Below are 15,616 nucleotides of genomic sequence, written 5' to 3'. Positions count from 1 at the left end.
ATTTTCCTTTCAATTCCTCCAATTTAAATGTTTTTGTAATGTTCCATCATAAATCAATTTGCAATGAAAAAGTACAAGGCTACTTTAAAAATCTAAGGAATTGCTGTACTTTTATGTTAGTTAAAATTGAGATAAAAATATGTCTTAGAAACCAGTATTTTTCCTTGAGGGTTTATGAATATTTTGCCCTATGTATTTTATGTAGTTCCCAAAATTTGAAATTCCTGTATACATGACTACATGATGAAGATACATTTATAAGTCCCCATCCTTGGTGATTTTTGAATACTAGAAGTAAAATTAACCTATGCTGCAGAAATCTCAAACATGATTTCAGGTCAAAGCTACTAATCTGTAAAACGATTGGTAAGTTTATTAAATAATGAAGTTTTACATAGCAAACCCTGGACTTAATTCAATAAAGAATGTCCAACGATTTGAGATTTATCACATTTCAGACATATTAATTGAAAAGTTGAATATTAAAACATGATGAATATTTGTCATAATATATTTGCTTTCCTCACTCAATATGATAAGAAATAACACAACTATCTATTGGTATCTGAGGACCACTAACCGTGATAAAATATCCCTTGTCCGCCCTGGTCGTGTTGGGTAGTTTAAAACAATCACACCAAACATAGTTATGGGACATTCAAAATTTACATAGACATGATAGATGTTTTATTAAATTTCATGTTTATTATATATTTATTGATATCAATGATTTTTTCAAAATTTTTAATTGGTCATGTTGTCACATTTATTCTGACAGTATAAAATTTAAACTCTTTGACAATTTTACAAAAAAAAGACAAAAACTTCTAAAAAAAGATGTCTTTTTGAATTCTGTCCAAAAGCATGATCAATTGTCCCAATATTTTGGATCAAGAATTCTTTTTATCAATCCAAAACATTTTCAACAATTAAACTTACAAGTTTCACCTTAAGTGTTTACATAACATTTATAACTTAAAGATTAAATGTTTACAATTTAAAAAAGGTTAATGTTATTTTCCTTATCTAATAATTTTATTTGACAGTATGGTGCCTTTTAATCATGTTAGTACATGGAAATACATGTAGCTCCAATAACACTCCATTGAATACATTGTCTACATGTATAGGCTATTATTTAAGAGATCATTCATAATGTATTATAACCAAGATGACCATGGCTTGATTCAACCACTTTAAACTGACTTAATTTATGGGTATCTCAGTAGACATTACACATCAAACTGTTTACCATACCAAAATTTGCATAAGAGGCTAATTTTACAACACCTATACATGTACTGACATAACTGTATATAGTCTTAAAGGTAAACAGCACAGTTTATTGTTAACATGCACCCTAAAATAGGGTAATGATGGCTGGAAGTCATGTATAATTCATCAAAGTTCAGTTTCAGTTTATTTCAAAATGTCTAGATTCTTTCATGATTAACAGAAAAATATAATAAGGAAAATGTTCAAACTGTCAATTTATAATGCAATTTTTTTTAGAATTCAGATTAATAATTTAAAAGTGCCTGTTCATTAAATGTAGGCATTTTCAAGCTTTTTTTCAGTTTTAGAAAGGAAAAATAGAGATTATTAATAATGTTTACCTTTTAAAGAATATCATATGCTCATTTTGAAAACATTATTCAGTGGATCTTCATGCAAATGTAACCTACTTTTTTTTGTCAACAATTGCACACTTATCAACAATGTTATTCAGGTGTTATGTACAAAAGTAACTTTAGATCTTATATAACTATATATTTATACCTGCAACTGATCTTTTCCGTCCCATTTTAATATCCTTTCATGTATAATGCACTAAAATCCATAATCCAAATGAAAGATTCATGTTACAATGTCTATAAAGACTTTTATTAAAAAACTTTCTCATATGAAATTCACCTTACGACTATGGACAAGTCAAGTCGTATCAACAGTTTTAAATTGAAGTATATAGATTTATTCACAAAATCTCATAAGAACCTGTTACACGCTGGGCTCTTAAATCCGACAAAACATGTATTATCTCTTAAAAGATTCATAGGCTAGCTGATATCTTAATCCTCTGTCCACGAACCAAGTTAAAGATCCAAAATTTATTGACCTAACAAGCCTGATCTCCTGCGCGCTTTTTACAAAACAAATTATTTAATCGTCACTTTAATCTCCATGTTTTTGTCCGTCCGGCATTATTGATGTTTATCAACGTAATATTTGAGCTATTACCAACAAAGACCGTCAATAAGAAATAACGGATGGGTTTATTGGGGCGGACTGTTTACACAAAATGGTTGAGTTGACAGGTACGACCTACCGTAAACATATATAGTATACCCCATTAAATTGAACTAAATTTGAAACCCATGAGTGAGCTTTGGTTTTTTAATAACAAAGCTTCAAACCCTTGATTGATGGTTTACAATTGTTGAATTTAAAAGCATGTACTAATTCATTGTAAAGATATTAATCTCAACATTGGACAATTCAAAACTTTTTGGAGATTTAGAATTAAAGTATCAGTAGCATTGTAAAAACCTTCTTTTTTTTGCTTATTCATTTATTATCTGATACAATTTCAGATTAACTTTCACCCTACGAGTTTTTTATTTACATTTTTGTTCATTTTAGCCTCATTTTATGGTTGTTAACCATGTTTGATGCATGCTCATAATGAAGCTTGAACTACTAGGATAACAATTTTCATAGACTTACTGTTGAATTCTCAATTCTATGATTTTTTTATCACAAAATGATCATAAAATGATAAATACAATTTTTTTTTTAGTTTTAATGACTTTCACAACTTTTTGGTTAGATAAACATGATAAAGACTGTTTTTTTCTTTTTTTTACTGCAACTTGACTGTTAGTGTTGCTCTCCACCAATTGAAATATTAAAAATTCTTACCAAATTGCAATTTGTTTTATAAAATCAAACTGGTCAGAAATTTGAACTAACTGCTGCTGAAAACCACAGTCAAGTAGTGAAAGTGCAAGGTGATAAAATAAAACATACTTACGATCCTATTAGCCTTTAACTCCACTTTAATGATGGTGTGACATAATCAGTTGATCAGTTATAGGTACAAATGTATATTATAGTCATTACAATGCTATAGGTGAACTGTTGTTATTTTGAATTGCTATAAAAATGTCCAAACTAAGCTTTCATATAGTTTTCTTTCTAAAAGTATTCTATATTCATAAGAATCAGACTTTATGTGAATTAAAACATTTAATATTCAGTAAAATATGTGTGGAATTGCAATATGTTTGTCAGGAAGTTTCCATAGGGAGATTATCATTTTTTCTTTCAAAAAGTCTTCATTCAAATGAATAATATTTTAGGTTATCTCCCCATGGCATATTGTTATTTCACACATATTTTACTGAATGTATGATGTTTTATTTAAAATAATTTCTGATTCTTATGAATATAGAATACTATTCAAAAGAAACTATATGAAAGCTTATAAGTTTGGACATTTTTATAGCAATTCAAAATAACAACAGTTCACCCTTAGCATGGTAATTGCGATAATATACCTATACAAACTGTTGACTGATTTTGTCACAACAACATTAAAGTGGACAAAATTCATTTAGAATTGTAAGTATGTTTTATTTTATCACCTTTCACTTTCACATTTTGGCTGAACATGCTAAACAATTTGTTCAAAATTGTGACCCGAGTTGAACAATTTGGTTTAATAATACAAATTGCAATTTGGTCAAAATTTAGAATGAGTTGCAATTGGTGGAGAGCAACACTAACAGTCAAGTCACTGTAACAGAGTAGGGTTTTGGTGGTAGGTTAAGTCAGTTGTAATGTCTGATAATTTTGATACAAACTTAGTTATTGTTTTTATGGATTACAAATGTAATTATTCATGGTCCAAATAAATTTCATGAATGTACATCTACATGTATCTTGCAAAGTATTGCAAATGCTTTATTAAATAATATCCTTCCCTTTCAAATATGTCAAACAATAATATTTAATCAAAATTCAACGATTAGTACCTTATATCAAATTTTTAAAATGGAGGTTCTATAATTTTATCTTCTTCAATATATATATATCTACCACACTTTTTCAGGTGACAGATTATTACTGGTATTTAGTGGTCCTGGTACAAGCGTGTTGTTTTAACAATGTCCACTGTGTTTTATTAATAGACCCCACATGGGGCGCTGTCAATACTTGAACATGTCAAAATGTCAACATTTAAACACTTCCAAGAGATAAACCTTTTCTTTTTCTTCGATCAATTGAAGAAATATTTACAATAACAACGGGTCAAGTAGCTCTTAAAAACTGAATTCAGGACTTAAATGTGGATAAATAATTTCGGACTTAAAGTTGAAAAGGCTTGTAATTTAGACGCAGCTGGTCACTGACTGGACATGCTAGACAAACTGACCTGCGTTAATTACATGAATGAGCAACTGTCTCTTCTTATCATTTTTCAAGACTATGTAGATTGGTCATCTTGACGTCTTTTGATTATTTGTGTTCTTGGGTTGTTGTCTCAAATTAGCAGATCTTTGTTGGATACATGTACATTGTAGTCAGCTTATTAGCAATCATATCAAATCTCCTGATTACATGTACATGTATATATCAGTTGACAACTTTGTACATATTCGTGTGTTCTAATTTCCCCGGGTTATATATTCTTTAACTGGGTTACTGTTTACCCTTCTCCTAGCATGTCAGATCATGTCATGGTGAGTAGGAAATCAGAAAAAGAATGCAGATTATCTGGTTCTGCTTTTAAAGATCAGGAGATTTAGTTGAAAGCTTTAAATGTATGTTCCACTTGATTTTCAAAGATATACATGTAGTAAGAATTTAAACACACAGCCAAACCCCACTATTCTTGTTTTAATGGTTATAAGCATTGTGTATAAGTTTCATAACATTTGGTTATGGCAAACTTACTTTAGAGAACAGAAACACAAATTTTGGGATGCAATTCCTGACACTAACAGATGGATATACAAACAGACAAGGGTAGAACTAAATGCCCCCTTAAACAATCTAGGGTTGGGGCATAAAACAAATATATTATACATGATATAATCAAGGAAAATATGCACATTTGAAAATAAAAATTTAACACATGTAGACCTGTATTACATTAGCAAAATATTAGTCCTTGAATATGAAGATCAAACTAAAAACTACAATATGCACCCACACATGTCTATAATATGACATTTATACCTCTCTTTAGAATATTCTAACGTCAGAATAGGTGCAAAACAACTTTGTATTTAAATCATCATAAAAGTAGTGAAATACAAAATGTACACATCCAAAAAACATAAAATGTGTTGGTAAAAGAATGTCATTCATTCACTATACTTAAACACAATCTGCAGGGGGCAAGATTAACAAATTATGTCCCTTCATGATTTAATTTAAAAAGAGTACTGCAAAATATACTGCAGTTATAAAATGACTGTCGAATTCAGGGCCAAAGAACTATATCAGTAAAGAGTGCTCAGAACATGAAAAAAGTTCATTGTACATGACTGTTTTTATTATACACACAAAAAAACAAATATTTATTTAGAACTTACATTATAACACTGTTATAAAGATCTGTTTAAAAGCGCACAACAGAAACTTGTGTAAATAACAAATCTTTCAATATCTGATGTGGTCGTTCAAAAATGATTTATATCATGTGTTAAAAAACATTCTGGATCTTACAAATGAAATCAATTTTAGGATAAACACTCAGACTGTTCATTTTGTTAACGACAAAAGAACTAGAATAGTAGGTTAATTCGGTTTTTCAACAAAAAAGTACATATATTATGAGGAAATAGATTAACTTTGACTTGTATTTTTTTAAAAGATAACTGTTTCATTCAGTATGGCACAAATTAATATAGGGACCTATAATTAACATGTACATTGTATAACACAATTTAGATTACAAAGTCTATTCTAAAAAATACTTAACAGTAAATCAATATATTTGGTTTCTAACTTTAATAATGTTCATGATGTTATTTTCTCAATTCTACATACATGTACAAAAATCGAAAGATGTTTTTAACAGCGACAAGGACAAAAAAGACTTAACAATAAGTAAATTAATTTGTTTATTGGGAGTTAGGTTTGTCATTCTACACTTATACATGTACTAAACACACAAATACTGTTTTTTTTTAAAAAGACAGAAAATACATTAGATACATTATACATGTATATCTTTTGGCTCAATCTATGTTGTAATATTCCTTTATTCAAAATTCATAGTCATGACAACAGATGTACCCATTGCATTATTATTTTGGAACAGTTCAATAATTTTCCTTAACCCTTTCGCCGATGAGTCCCGGTTTACCAGGATTCACATTTCAGACAGCTGACGATGAGTCCCGTTTTACCGGGATCGGAATACCTCTTTTATATTTCCCGCTCAAAACAGTGCAAACATGAGTTATCTTTCTTTGATGAATACCCGGATGAAAGTGTAAACATGGTGCTTCCGTTTGTTGAAAACCGTGTCAAAATCAGACGTAATTTACGAAATTTACGAGAATTTGAAATGAGGGAACAATTTTTTTTAAAGAATATGGAAGAATTAAACCGAAACTAGTATACTTTTTTACATAAAATGTCGTTTTATGTGCAAAACACTTGGAATGGACATCGTTCAGTGTGAGGAATTTGTACAGCCTCATAAAATTTTTCAAAATTTTGCCGTTTTGGGTTAAAAAATTACGATTTGGGGTCTAAGAGCAGAATTTTGAGAATTTCTTGAAGATAATGCCAAAAATTTGAAAATTCGAATATTTTATGAGGAAAAAATTATCAAAACATGAACAAAACTGTGAACATGGTGTTAGTGAATGAAATAAATACACAAATAACTACAAACAAGTTTTTATTGACATTTATTATGAAGATCTCCCACTTGAGTAATAGTAGACAGGGAAGCCATCGTCTCAGAGTAGCTTCTGTCTGGGCAGCAATCGGTGAAAGGGTTAACAAACTAGGAGTTTGAGTCTAGAAACTATCAATTATAAAATTTGCATGCATGTAGATTGTATTATTTTAATTTTAGTTTCTTGTGTACAATTTGGAAATTAGTATGGCGTTCATTATCACTGGAATAGTATATATTTGTTTAGGGGCCAGCTGAAGGACGCCTCCGACAGCGGGAATTTCTCGCTACATTGAAGACCTGTTGGTGACCCTCTGCTGTTGTTTTTTATTTGGTCGGGTTGTTGTCTCTTTGACACATTCCCCATTTCCATTCTCAATTTTACCCCGGCGAGAAGAAATTCATGACTTCATGAACTATCATGAATGGTTCGTGAATGTTCATGAATGGTACATGAAAATTCATAAATAATTCATAAATGAAGGTTCATGAATTTCATTCATGAACTGTTCATTAAAAGTATTTTATGAATGTTCATGAAGTTTTGATGAATCACTAGCTGCTCATAAAAATTCATGAAATGTTCATTAAAAGTATTTATGAATGTTCATGAAGTTTTGATGAATCACTAGGTGTAACATTTATAACTTACATCACACGTATAAATGAGTATCATAGGTAACGACTGTTTAGAGTAGAACATTTTACCTAATTATTCGTGAAATATCATAAATGTATGGTGTTTTTATTTTTTTATTCCTGCAAAATAAAAAAATAAAATAAGATGAAATAGAAGTTGTAGCTGTATTTTAAGATAGATATTATATACAAAACTAAAATTTTTAAAGGAAAACGTATATTTTAATGAAAGTGAAATACATTTTCAAAACATTCTCAAACACCCATATTAAGGGGAAGTAACTCTTGTGATTTTAAATTTCTACAAACCGGTAAACCCCGCAAATCGGCTGTTTCCGTAGTCCAACGGTCGACCGATTTTGAGAAGTTCACTGAAATACCATAACAGGGACGAATCAACTTCGGGCCGATATTATATGGGACGAGATTGACACCTTGACTTAAACGCACTTGCAAATATGACGTAATATGATTACGCTGGATAACAAAAATGGAGAATCCAAACGCAGATGTTTTCAGATAAGTATTTGATTTAACATATAATGATTATGAAATACAATTTGTTGAGGCAATATAAAACATTTAGGATTTTAATCTGAGCAAAACATCAGAAAGTTTAGGCAGACAATAAATTAATGAAGAATGATAAATTGATATATTGTTGTCACATTCATAACAGACATATCGTAATCTGACATGTAAATGGTACATGGGTATATATGATAATCTGATATGTAGAAATTAAATTGTGTGAATAATATTCATCGTAAATTAACTTGGTGAAACGTTAATAATAATTTAAGTCGCCAGTTTCATCTTCATGGGTTAAAGAGGGGGGGGGTACTAAATTTGAGTTCAACTTAAACTTCCAATGCAATTTAAGATGCATAATGCTGTTTCTATTGAATGTATTGCTTCATACAATCATTACCTCTTGAACAATTGATTCTTTGTGGATATTTTTGTACTTTTAGGGGATTAAATATGAGCTGCCAGCAATGATATGAAACAGATTTTATGCAGACTCCATTTTAATACCTTTATTCAGCAATTATTGTTGGAAATACAGAGACAGCAAGTTTTGAATTACAGAAAGGAAGAGAAGTTTATATATCACACATAATTTTTATATTAGTTAATCAGTTTGTGGATTTACCAGTGATAATTCCAGGGGAATCTACTGGAACAATTCATGAACAAGAAAGGTTCATGAACATTTAAGTGTTCATGAACTTCAATGTTCATGAACAATTTATGAACAAAGTTCATGAACAATTCATGAACAAGAAAGGGTTCATGATCATTGTTGTTCATGAACATTTAAATGCTCATGAACCTTTCTTGTTCATGAATTGTTCATGAACATTAAAGTTCATGAACATTACTGTCGATTTTCAGTTCATGAATTGCTCATCAAATGTTCATGAAGATATGATGAACTGTTCATGAAATCTGTTCATGAACAGTTCATGAAATGTTCATGCATATTCATGAATTATTCATTATCATCTCACAGGGGTATGCATGTAGATGCCAACCGAATAGAGAAATCTTTGCACATCTTGAAGATTGTTTAACTAAAAAAATATGTTTGTGCATCATTTCCTGGACCAGAGATGGTCACCATAATCACATTCATTGAACAACTTTTTGCCAAGGACATTTAAATGCTTAAAATCAATATCTAATTCCAATTTAAATTTTCAAATTATACTTTGTAAATGCCTTCATTAATTTTCTTTAGGTTATAACTAACGAGCAGGGACTAAAAACATGTCAAACAACAGTTACGGAACTTGAAACCAATGTCCAAGGGATAGGGAACCTATTTGACGATGTAAAAGCTCGATGCGACAGAAACAAAATCGTCACCGAGAAAAACTCAAAGGAACTCGAACAAACAAAAGCCTGTATAAATAAACTATTCAAAAATTTATCAGAATTAAGTGACCAGCGGCAAGAATGCAACTGCCAAACAGAGCTTGAAAACATGAAGGAAAAAGTGCTCGACCTTCAGTGCCGCTCCATGAAGAACAATCTGGTTTTTACCGGGCTTTGTAACGTCAGAGATGAAAACACCGAAGAACTTCTCCGTTGTTTTCTTAACAACGAACTAGGCATTGACTATAAAATAGAGTTTGGAAACGTTCACAGGTTTGGACGATATCAAGGTGGCGGAAGACCCATAGTAGCACGTTTCCTATATCATTGTGACCTACAGTACGTTTTAGATAATGCTTACAGGCTACGGAACACAAGATACGGCATTAAGCAACAATTCCCCAAAGAAATAGAGGACAGGAGACGAAAGCTGTATCCTATAATGAAAGAGGCAAAGCGAAACAGGAAAATTGCAACACTCGTTCGAGACCGCCTCTTTATAGACAATGAGCTTTATCAAATTCCTGACGATGCCGAGGTTGCAGATATCCCATACCAAGATGGCAGCCTACCGACACGCCAAAATGGATCTTCGCCGCTACGCCAAAGTGATGCCACACCACAGCGTCAAAGTGACGCCCCATCACCGCATATTGAACGAACAAAATCAACCCCCTCATCTGATAGCAACCCCAAGAAACGATCCCGCACAGGTTCAACTCCGAAAGCTCATTACTAGGATTGCCGAGGAGCGCAACATATTGACAGTCCGACACTAATTGATAAACATGATAATAAATATGTAAACATTGCTGAAAATAATGTAAATAGTAATTGTAATGAAACTTTGTGTAATGATGAAACATTTGAACAGATTAATTGTATTTTTGAAAATTTAAACGTTCATGTAGATATTGATGTTGATGAAAATATTACTAGTAATAATGAAGACATAAGTGCGTCTTTATCAGGTGAATCTGCCTATTTGTCAAAAAATAGTATTACAGACAAAAAAGCTATAGATCTTTTATATGTTAACTGCTGTGGCCTAAAACATAGACTACAATATCCAGAATTTGAAAGTTTAATCCGAAAACATGATGTTGTTTGCTTTGTTGAATCAAAAACTGACGATATGGATGATATTCTTTTATCTGGTTACACATTAAAATTCAAAAATAGACGTAAAATATCAAGAGTTAAATCAGGTGGCATTGTAATCGGGTATAGAGAAAATCTGAATAACTCTATAGAAGTGATTGAAACAAATAGTAAATTTGTTCTATGGTGTAAAATTTCCAAATTTTTAAATAATGAGGATATAATTTTTGGAGTAGTATATATCCCACCAGAATATACATCATACTCCTCCCCTGATGCATTCAATGAAATTGAAAGTGAATACTTGGAACTTTCTACAACATTTGAACATATTTTTATTATTGGTGATTTTAACGCACGTACCTCAAATGAGAAAGATTATGTATTTATTGATGATAAAGATATTAGTATTGATTTGGAGTGTGTATCTATAAATGATGTATGTAACTTAGAATTGTATAATATACCCAGAGATCGTATTAGTATGGATAAAGGGAAAACACGTTACGGTAATAATCTGCTTGACTTATGTAAATGTAACAACTTATTCATTATGAATGGTAGACTTGGAAATGATAAAACTGGGAAATTTACCTGCAGAAATGCTAGTGTTGTAGACTATTGTTTGAGTAATGTTAACATTTTAGAAAAACTTATTGATTTTGATGTACTAGAATTTTCACACTTGTATTCAGATGTTCATTGTCCATTGTATTTACGCTTAGAAAGCAACTCATTGGTCACAGATTGTAATGAACAGGACAGTCCTAATGTTCAGTCTAGAGAAAAGATTAATAAATGGGATCATAAAATGGTACCTGAATTTAGAGCTAATATAAATGTTGATAGATTAGACAGGTTGTTACGTAATTTGAAAAGTGTGAATTTAGAAAAAGTTGATGATAACAATGTCAACGCATTTGTAAATGAGATTGGATTAGTTGTTTTAGAGTCTGCTAAGACAACGTTTGGAACACGAACTGATAAACCAAAAAAGCGAGCCCCTAAAAAGAAGGGAGACAAGCCATGGTTTAATTATGACTGCAAATTTGCGAGGCAAAACTTCAGAAAGCTTAAGCGCAGGCTCAAATTTTCACCTTCGCTTTTATTATACAACGAAGTAAAAGATTCTGAGAGGAAATATAAAAAAGTGATGGACAAAGCCATAAAAACTCATAGACGTGATATGGCTAAAAGATTAAAAAACCTCAGATCTCAAAATTCAAAAGAGTATTGGAATATTTTGAATAAGCGGGAACACACGAAACAACCTGAAATTAATTTTGATAATTTACTTAATTTTTTCAGAGATCTTAATTCAGGCACCCCCGATCCTATTGATTTACCAAATGTAGACCCAGATGCTTTAGATGATTTAAATGGTACACTTAATGGTCCAATTACAAAGGACGAGATTATGAATTGTATTAAGAAACTGAAAAGTAATAAAGCCTGTGGCGACGATATGATTATAAATGAATATATTAAATCATCTAGTGATTTTTTAATTGATGTATATGTTGAATTGTTTAATTTAGTTTTCAGAACTGGAATTATACCAGAATCTTGGGTAATTGGCACGATCAAACCATTTTATAAGAATAAGGGAAACAAATTTGATCCAAAAAACTATAGACCAATCACAATTGTCAGTTGTGTTGGGAAATTATTCACTTCGATTTTATGTTATAGATTATCAAATTTTTCCGATGAATTTTTATTAATAAATGAAAACCAGTTTGGATTTAGAAGTGGCTATTCAACAGTCGATTGCATATTTATACTGCACTCTTTCTTTGAAATTTTGAAATTAAAAAAGAAAAAAATGTTTTGTGCATTTGTAGATTTTGAAAAAGCGTTTGACACAGTCAGAAGAGACGCTTTATGGTATAAGATGTTATTGAATAACATAAATGGTCATATGTATAACATAATTCATAAGATGTATGATAATATTAAGTCATGTTTATCTTATAATGGCAATATATCAGATTATTTTTCATGCAATATTGGCCTACGACAAGGGGAAAACTTATCTCCTTTTCTGTTCTCACTTTTCTTAAATGATTTGGAAAACTTTTTTATCAACGAGAACCTGATTGGTTTGAATACTATTGAAGATGCACTTGAGGAAAAATTAGATATTTATGTTAAACTGTTCGCAATCCTCTATGCAGATGATACTGTGTTAATGGCGGAATCGGCCAAAAATCTTCAATTATTGCTAGATAAATTCCACTCATATTGTGATGTCTGGAAAATGAAAGTTAATGTAGAAAAAACAAAAATTGTAATTTTTAGTAATGGGAGACAACCCAAAAATCTCAGTTTTACATATGATAACTCTGTTATAGATATCGTTCAAGAATTTAACTATCTTGGGATATATTTTTCACGAAATGGGACATTTAAACACTGTAGAAAACATTTAGCAGAAAAAGCTACAAAGGCAATGTATGAGGTAATCAAAAAGGGGAGAAAACATGGGTTATCTATTAGTTGTCAATTAGATTTATTTGACAAATTAGTAAAACCGGTCTTACTGTACGGTTGTGAAATTTGGGGGTTTGGTAATAACGACATTTTGGAGAGAGTTCAATTAAAATTCTGTAAGCTTCTTCTGCACCTAAAGTCTTCTACCCCAAATTGCGTAATATATGGTGAACTTGGACGATATCCCATTAATTTAGATATTAAAGTCCGTATGGTATCATTTTGGCTGAAATTAGTATGTGGTAAACCGACTAAATTATCAGCGACCATTTATAAACTACTGTTTAAACTATCAAATGAAAATGATGTAAAGTTTAAATGGTTAAACCATGTTGAATCTATTTTTAATGAAACAGGATTATCTTTTGTGTGGTTATCTCAAACATGTATTAGTGACATTTGGCTAAAGAATACAATCAGAACATCACTCCAAGATCAGTTTCAACAAACATGGTTTTCAAATGTGCAAGCATGTTCGAAGACATTAAATTATCGAATTTTTAAGGATACTTTTGGGTTTGAGAACTATTTTGATATTTTAGAATTTCGTGATATTTATACTTTATGCAAATTTAGAACCATCAACCATAAATTACCCATTGAGATAGGGAGATGGACAAATATTCAGAGAGATAGACGAAATTGTAACTTATGTAACTCTAAAGATCTTGGAGATGAGTATCATTATATTATGATGTGCACAGAGATGTCAATAAAAAGAAAAGAATGTATTGATAAAAAATATTTAAATCGTCCAAATATAATTATGTTTAAAAAAATTATGAATTTAAATATAAAATCTAAATTGAGAAAGCTGTGTACTTTCATTAGATTTATAAATTCACATGTGTGCCCTCCTGGCTAAATACTATCAGTATAATTGTAAATAGTGTACATATTTTGCTTTGTGTATTCATGTATTTATGTCTGTATTATTGATGTCATGTAGTGCCTGTATACCATTGTAACTGCAAAGGTTTGACAGAATAAAGATATATAGGTGTTTAGCATTTAACAATATTTATGATGTTGTGAAAACTACATGGAGTTATAGTGGTAAATGGAAAATTCAATAGTAATTATTTCCTTTTTATAAAATAATTTTCATCTTTAGACATGTACAACTTTTTTTATTGCTTTTTATATGAAATGTATGACATTGTCAGAATTGAGGAAAATCAATTTCCCTTGAAAAGACTCATTGATAACAAAATCATAAATTTCGTCACAAACTTCTATATCCTTGCATGGTTCTGCATTTTATATTACGATTTAATATCTGCCAGGATTAAAATATTCAGGTAAAATCCATTACAACTTATATAAAAGATATAATACATCATGTAGGGAGACACTAGCCCAATAAACTGGTATCAAACATTTACACACATCAGCTCATAGAAAAGAAACCAGTATTGATAAATTTTATTTGATAAATTTTATAATCATGTGTGTCAAAGGCTTTTGAAGACTCACAAAAGAACCTGACTTAAAACTTGGAAAACAGCTACTAAATTGATACACACAATGTACTTTTAAAGGTACTTAAACTCTAATCCCTGACTATGTATTTTTTTTTTAAAGTTTACTGTAAGACAAATCTTCATCATTTCTTTTCATGTAAATGACACTAAATTATTTCTATTATATATCTTTAATAAATGTACACTATAAACATGTAAAATGTAGCCTTTCAATTTATGTGCCAAACTTGGAAAAGAAATGGTTCATGCTGGCCAAAATTTACTGATCAGGTTATGTGTTTTTAACACTTCATTTTTTTTATTATTATTGGCAAACAATAAAAATAAAAATTAGATTTTAAAAATCTTTTATATTTAAAATATTTTCTCCTGTAAAAACACCATAATTTCATAAATACACATTTTGACTATGATTAGCTATCAGAATTGATAATAATTGGACATTTTAATAAATATCCATTTTAACGTTAAATTGAATGTTCAAAGACTTCATGTCTAAAATTACGGATTACGTGAATATTGCATTTACCGCTTATTGCATATTTACCGTTGTAACACGGATACAGGTAATGAACAGGTAAAAAGTACTGTGACCAAGTGATGACTGTACTTACCTCAGTATCATTTCGTTTAAACTCCAAAAAGAAAATGTTTGTTGTTAAAATCCTATATATTTAACACTAAATTAGTTTTCAGTTACTTTGTTTTTGTCTACATTGTAAACCATGTGTATCGCCATTTTAGCATATCACGTGATTACGCTAACTGATAACGAGGCCAGTATCAAAGGAAACTTCTTACCGTAAATGTTGGAATACACATTCGTCAAAATTCGACTGGTTATTAATTTAGATTTTTTTCTCTTAGTTTCATAAACTGCAACCGGACAGCTTAGAATTTAGTCTCAGTTTACAAATGACGAATTTTTCTATAATTTTTAGAGAAATTTATATGTCCTTTATTATTTTCTTAGTGGGGGACAGTGGCGGACCCAGAACTTTTCCTAAGGGGGGACCGCTGACTGACCTTAAAGGGGGGGAGGGGCCGCTCCAGTCATGCTTCAGTGATTCCCTATATAATCAACCAAATTTTTCCCACG

General features: G+C 30.6%; 1 protein-coding gene across 9 annotated transcripts in view; it reads right to left on the bottom strand.

The window, feature by feature from the left end:
- Window positions 1-15,293, bottom strand: part of LOC139486303 (leucine-rich repeat-containing protein 7-like) — a 74,267-nt gene extending 58,974 nt beyond the window's left edge. For 4 of the 9 annotated variants that reach the window (XR_011655550.1, XM_071271140.1, XM_071271176.1 and 1 more), the window contains exon 1: window positions 15,132-15,280. Coding sequence is in view for 4 of the 9 variants with exons in the window: in XM_071271129.1 (XP_071127230.1) it covers window positions 1,780-1,804 (25 nt within the window). In the remaining 5 variants the exon portion in view is untranslated. Of the gene's footprint in view, window positions 1-1,779; window positions 2,263-15,131 lie in introns of those variants that run through there. The other 5 variants (XM_071271129.1, XM_071271150.1, XM_071271168.1 and 2 more) reach the window with 2 other exon arrangements.
- Window positions 15,294-15,616: the final 323 nt, after the last annotated feature.

This window comes from Mytilus edulis, chromosome 1 (assembly GCF_963676685.1).
Source record: "Mytilus edulis chromosome 1, xbMytEdul2.2, whole genome shotgun sequence".
NCBI lineage: Eukaryota > Metazoa > Mollusca > Bivalvia > Mytilida > Mytilidae > Mytilus > Mytilus edulis.
Note: the sequence above shows the minus strand (reverse complement) of the source record. Positions and strands in the feature narration are given on the sequence as shown.